The 6,155-nt window shown below is 38.2% G+C and overlaps 1 protein-coding gene across 9 annotated transcripts; it reads left to right on the top strand.

The window, feature by feature from the left end:
• Positions 1-562: 562 nt before the first annotated feature.
• On the top strand, positions 563-5,806 carry Rtgef (Rho-type guanine nucleotide exchange factor). Of its 9 annotated transcripts, none has more exons than XM_076321904.1 (12): positions 599-1,188; positions 1,279-1,405; positions 1,485-1,662; positions 1,727-1,942; positions 2,019-2,217; positions 2,288-2,524; positions 2,618-2,696; positions 2,828-2,952; positions 4,688-4,835; positions 4,965-5,066; positions 5,157-5,241; positions 5,317-5,806. In XM_076321904.1, the coding sequence occupies exons 1-12, from the start codon at positions 1,120-1,122 to the stop codon at positions 5,477-5,479; spliced, it is 1,728 nt and encodes a 575-aa protein (XP_076178019.1). In that variant the 5' UTR covers positions 599-1,119; the 3' UTR covers positions 5,480-5,806. The 9 variants fall into 9 exon arrangements, with proteins under 9 accessions (XP_076178015.1, XP_076178014.1, XP_076178013.1 ...); XM_076321906.1 differs by having other exon boundaries at positions 4,688-4,883; positions 5,375-5,806; XM_076321903.1 differs by having other exon boundaries at positions 601-1,188; positions 4,688-4,883.
• The last annotated feature ends 349 nt before the right edge of the window (positions 5,807-6,155 follow it).

Here is a 6,155-nt window from a genome sequence, read left to right as displayed (position 1 = left end):
TGATCGTCTACATACACTCAATGACACAATTCTAGTCATGTGAAGGTAATGTTGTCAAGTTATCCAATCAGGATGAAATAAGATTTTAACGCTATCAGCGAGAAGAATTAGAACTAAGTTCAAATGAGATACAAATTTTATTTTACGAGAGTTAGTGTTAGACGATTTGAAACGAAGATGTCGTTTCAAAACCATCGGTATAGGTAGGTAAAATAGGTACCTGTATATCGATGAACATCGTTGAAATACTTGATTATGAAAAGGTCTAAACAGTTATTTATAACTACAGGAGATTTAACCTATAGATTAAATCTAAGTGTTGAGTCGATATTATGGTTTCACAAATAGTATGAAGTTATTAAAATTTATAGCTGACAAACACGACTATGTTATGAAATTGTAATCCTGAAAAGATGTTTGCTTTATCCGTTATCTTCCCTCTTTTCTATACAAAAAATGCAGTTATTCCAGTAATTCTAAAGAAAAATCATATTCATGCCAAGATCATGGATATGTAAGCTCTGTAAATAGGTATGTAGGAGCCTCATATAACCTGTGAAGCAGTCGCATGCAGTTGAAGTATGTATGATATACATGCAGCATATGTAGTCTACTTGCCTTGCATACACGTATAGGGTATTAATAGTGCTTGCTGAGATGTCACAGCATCTGTATATAAGAGTAACCTCTACGTTCCTCGTATAACAGATGTATCCAGCACATACTCAGTTAATTTCGGATTTTCCGATTCGACCTGTTAAATACTCGTTATACGCAGTCAAGTACGATCAATTACAATCAACAACGAATATTGTGCAGTACGATAAAGCAAGGTTAAACGTACGATTGGTTCCTACAATGTTATTAATTGCTCAAAGATAGTACCGTGAAACGTATTTTTATAAAAGTCGATTACCGTGGATTGAATGTTACGATTAGTGCCTTCAATTCGTTCAACGTTGTTTCATTATTTAAGGTGCAACTAACTTGACGAGAGACCAATTAAGGTTAAAACGGAACAGAACAATTGTTCTGACATATGAGGCTTTGTAAAGTGCTTTCACGTTCTAACAGATTTATCAAAGACGTTCTGGATTTTATCCATTTAAATTAGCAATCATGTCAAAACCTGATGCACCTAAATTTGTAACTGCACTCTTTTCATTCAAAGGAAAAAATAATGATGAAGTATGTTTGCTAGCTATTGTCAGCTATTATAGTTCTTCCACAAGTGTGATTGCTTTTAAATTTTAATTGTCTCTGTATTTTTATTTTTAGCTTTGTTTTAAAAAAGGAGATGTGATAACAATAACTCAGATGGATGAGGAAGGTTGGTGGGAAGGTACATTGAATGATAAAACAGGCTGGTTTCCATCAAATTATGTGAAAGAATGCAGGCCTCCAGGTATTCGATTTTACAAGATAAACTATTTTAACAATTATAATGACTTTGGTCATTTATTCTGATACTTGTTTATACTTAGATGGTGGACTTTCAACAGTCAAAACATCCCCAGAAAAAACTCTACAAGAGTCACCATCACAACATAAACTTAATCGTGATATTGTGTTAAAAGACATAGTTGATTCTGAAAGAGTGAACGTAGCAGAGTTGCAAGGCTTAATAAATAGTTTCCTGCATCCTTTAGAATCAGCTAATGTGTAAGTAAATACAACATTTAATATCATAGATACGAGTTAAATTATTTATAAATGTTACATTTAGACTAAACAAGGAGGAGTACAAGCAACTTCTAGGTAATATCCACGAAGTTTTAGAAGTGCATCAACGATTGCTCACCAGCTTAGAAGCAGCTATGACGCAAGGTTGCTCTTCAAGAGTTGGTAACCTTTTTTTAACACTTGCACCAAGATTGAAGTCCATTCACACAGCGTATTGTGGAAATCATCCACGGGCTGTCTGCATTTTAGACCGTTACAGGTATACGCAAATAATTTTTGAGATTTTATATGTAAATTTAAAGAAGTTGATATTCAAAATTATTGTTTTGTTGTAGAGATGAACTGAACGAATTTATGGAGGATAGTGGAGCAATATCACCTGGTATATTGGTACTAACGACTGGTCTCAGTAAACCATTTCGAAGATTGGACAAATACTCTGCTATGCTTCAAGAATTGGAAAGGTATATGGAAAAGAACCATCCCGACAGAGGAGATACCCAACGCAGTATAGCTGTGTACAGAGAAATAGCGGTATGCTTATTTAATTAATTTATATTACTACTACACATACTATTCATTCTCGTTGTATTTTATTTTATAGGATCGATGTGCATCCATACGAAAACAACGTGAATTGGCGCTTCAAGTATTAACTAGTGGTATTAAAGGATGGGAGGGAGAGGAGCTAAGCACACTCGGAGAAATACTTTATGTCGGATCTGTCACTTTAGCAAGCGGAACGACCGGGCTAGACCGTCGAGACAGATATTTTGTCCTTTTTTCCACGACGTTATTGGTGCTTAGTGCCAGCCCGAGGATGAGTTCTTTTGTCTACGAAGTATATTCCACATATGTTTTAACTTTGCCGTCAATTTCAATACAGAAATGCATGTTCAAGCAATTTTAAATCGCACATTATTTCCTTTTACAGGGAAAACTTCCGTTGACTGGCATTAATATTATTCAAACGGAAGATACTGATGAAATTAGAAACGCTTTTGAAATTACAGGTAAGAGTTAATACCCGTTTCCCATAAAATATAAGATAAATATATCTCTACGGAGGAAACCGTCGAGCTTTTCCTTTCGTAAAAGTCTCTCGGTTTCTCGTTCTCCTTCCCCTTCTCGCTTCTTCCCTTAGGGCCGATGATCGAAAGCATTCTCGTGCTCTGTGCCACAAAAGAGGATCAACAGCGTTGGATCGAACTTTTGATACAAGAACAAACGACAAGCAGCAGTCTAGTGAAATCGTCGACCACGTCACGCGTGAGTTGTAATCTACCTCCGTACGCTCGCCTCTCGAGGTATTTTGCCAAGCTGGTCAAGAGAAAGATTATCAATCCCGAACTACTGAAGAAATTACTATATTTGCAATATGTTTTGAAACCGAACTTAAGTAATGTAAAGATGCGAAAGCCCAACGTAACGACTTATATCCTTTATCCGATGCAAGATAGTAACAGATCTCGGTCCAATGATTCCGAAACGATGAGTTTTGAAACGAACAAAATCGTGGAGGAGCAACGACACGATAAAACATCGACGTTGCGTAAATCTACATTGCATCTCGATGTAAAGTATGCAGTGGGCGATATCGATCTTAGTACAGTGGGGATAAGGAACGGTTCGTCTTTCACGGAGTTCGTGTCCGAACGCAACAGTATACGCGAGGCCAGCAAAAGTTTACCCATTACCGTTTATACTTCAACAATTGCTCTACCCGGCATCGTTCCCGTCACCGATGACGTAAACGAGACTGCTGCCGATAGCCAACTCGGTTATGGATCGCGTACAGCTGATCTTCCCGTTTCATTTCCAATTGCTCGTAATTTCTATCGAGATCGGCACGGTAATATAAAAAGACAACACGTAGGCGCTGCAGCCGCGATGAACTGTTGGAGGAGCATCGGATGTACTCGAGAGCAACCGATCACCGTTACTTCGAACGTTCAACGTTCGATGATTTGCGCGTGTGACGCGGACTGTGAACACCGATATCGGACATCTACTCGACAAGAGATCGAGATCGATTCTCGCGCGGATGCTAGCATGCGTTCGTCGGATTCAGGAATGGCCGAAAGCTATCGGATGAATTCCTCTGAGATCAATTCTTCGTGTAAATCGTATACGTGCAACGGTAAAAAGTGCGATATTAGAATACCAGAGAGAAATTCGTTCGGCGAAAGTGAAAACGATGAAAATAACTTCGAGTATCAATGCATCTGTACCTCGCCCTTTGATTCTACTCCTAGGGATAGCGCGCATCTGTCCGATTTATCGAAAAGTGCCGATGATGTTTTGTGTTCGTCGATTCGCGATGCAACCGTCTCGAAAGCCGAAAGTTCTAGTCGCTTTTTACACGATGCTGACGAAACGCAAGTCGAGGGGAACGCGATACACGTGTCATCGGATGAGTCTGAACATTCGACGCAGAGAAGGTTTACGCAACCGATACCGTACGTCCATCAAACCATCGTACGAAAAGTTGGGAGAAATGCGATTCAACCGGATCGTCCTGTCGTCAAAGACAATTACGACGGAACGAGTCAAGTCTATACGTCGGGACTGTATGCTCATTGGTGGTTGAAGAAATCTATACCGTTTTCTGGATTCACAGATCAAGGCAAGCTTCCATGGCATGGCTGTTTTCTTTTTTTTTCATTCAGTTAACGTCTTCACCCGTTTTACTTACTAATTGTATGTACCTTACCATATATAACGAGCGTATGCTTTCGTTTCACAGCCATGTTGTGTGAAGTAAGCTTTCGCTTTGCTAATACTGATACGCATCGCGAGAAATCGAATCGAAAGAAAGGATCCGTCTTAAACTCGTAGACGGTTAGTTTCTTTATAATCTCTACCTTTGACAAATATGTACGTAGAATACTGACGACACAACGGGGCATGTTTTTAAGTAATTTCATTCTAGCATACCATAGTGAATCTGTGTTGTCATTACACAATGTTTCACTCCTTTAATTTTTGTTTCCTGATCTGTCAGATCTACAGTCACCAGAACGGGAAACAGCAACAACCACAGCAACAGCAACGATCAATCGCGGAACAATGTCCACCTCTAGGGATTAGAACATCTTGGTGCATTGCTTCGTTACGTCCAGCTCCTCCTCTGTACACTTTCAGGGCATTTGGTAAAACTGATACCAGTTTGGATTTATCACGCGCACCACGATTGTGTAGTACGAATTCAAGATTTCAAGTTGAACTTCTTGAAATACAAGGATATTGGTATAAAGAATGATATACTTTCTTGTTTGTAGATGAACGACAATTTGAAGAAGATGCAATTATACTGAAAGTAATCGAGGCATATTGTCTTTCCGTCAATGCTAGATTCACCGTGCACTCTGGCGAATCGACTTGTAGGTCATCAATTGCATTGATTGTTTCTTAAAGTGAAACGATCTTGAACAAATAATAACATGGTATCATCTGTTGTATTTGCGTTTTAGCAATGTTGGAATATGGTTCACACAAAGCACGCGATAGGACATCTTTGACACATAACAGGGGAAACTGGGAGTTTTGTAGCAACAGGTAAACGTTTTTTCTAAATTTTAATTTTAAATGTTTAATGTAATTGTCGGAAGTGTATGTTTGCGCCATCTGTAGGATATTATCGGAAACGGTTAAAACGCTGAAAAGTCAAATGACAGATTTACAATCGCAGATGTCTCTGCTGACAAAACAGCTGGACGAAGAGAGAAGATCGAGACTTTCTTTAGCTGCTACAGTGAAACGTAGTATGGGTGTCGTAGATGGATCAGTGCCCTGACTCTCTTTTTTCAACAGATACGTTTCCCTACCACAACAGTCGACAAATGTTCAATAACATTCGTAAACCTTTAACACAATGTACGCTGCGTTTCACGATGGGAATGTTCCTTAGATCATAAATTTTCTACCGCGATGTTTTATAATAAAGACGTAGCAAGTACGAATAAATAAAATATATATAAAATTATACCTTTCTTCCGTCTTCCATGACTTTAATCATTCATGTTAGACGGTTCGATTGGAGAAATAACAATGGAAATATAACGACACGAAGAATCGGGATCGATAATTTGAGAAATTTGTAATAAACATTTCAAATCTTTAATGTTTGTTTTTACTAGCCAAAATTTATATCAAATTTCTTCACTTTGGAGAACGATTAATTGTTTTTGTGGGATGTAAATGAAAACTTAGAGAATGAACCAAAAGAGCAATAGAAGACGAAAACAAATCTTCTCTAAATAGGTGAATGTGGTTCTCAGAAATATCCGCGTGCTAAACCAAGCGGCCATTAAAGTGTTTTAATATATGTATTGTGGAATGGACGGAGCGAATGCAATTTTTGAATACGACATAGGTCTAACGAGAGTCGATCGATTGAAAAGGGATTACAATTCAGTTAATGGAATTACGTTGTATCAGTTGTACGAGAAATCGGTAAGGACGACGAACAA

Source organism: Ptiloglossa arizonensis, chromosome 10, assembly GCF_051014685.1.
Source record: "Ptiloglossa arizonensis isolate GNS036 chromosome 10, iyPtiAriz1_principal, whole genome shotgun sequence".
Taxonomy (NCBI): Eukaryota; Metazoa; Arthropoda; class Insecta; order Hymenoptera; family Colletidae; genus Ptiloglossa; species Ptiloglossa arizonensis.
Note: the sequence above shows the minus strand (reverse complement) of the source record. Positions and strands in the feature narration are given on the sequence as shown.

Bases quoted from the DNA above. Each gene is read 5' to 3' on its own strand.
- Rtgef (XM_076321900.1), top strand. From the start codon at position 1,120: ATGTCAAAACCTGATGCACCTAAATTTGTAACTGCACTCTTTTCATTC. The intron at 1,943-2,018 runs GTATACGCAAAT...GTTTTGTTGTAG, and splicing joins TGCATTTTAGACCGTTACAG to AGATGAACTGAACGAATTTA. The intron at 4,310-4,429 runs GCAAGCTTCCAT...TTCGTTTCACAG, and splicing joins TTCTGGATTCACAGATCAAG to CCATGTTGTGTGAAGTAAGC.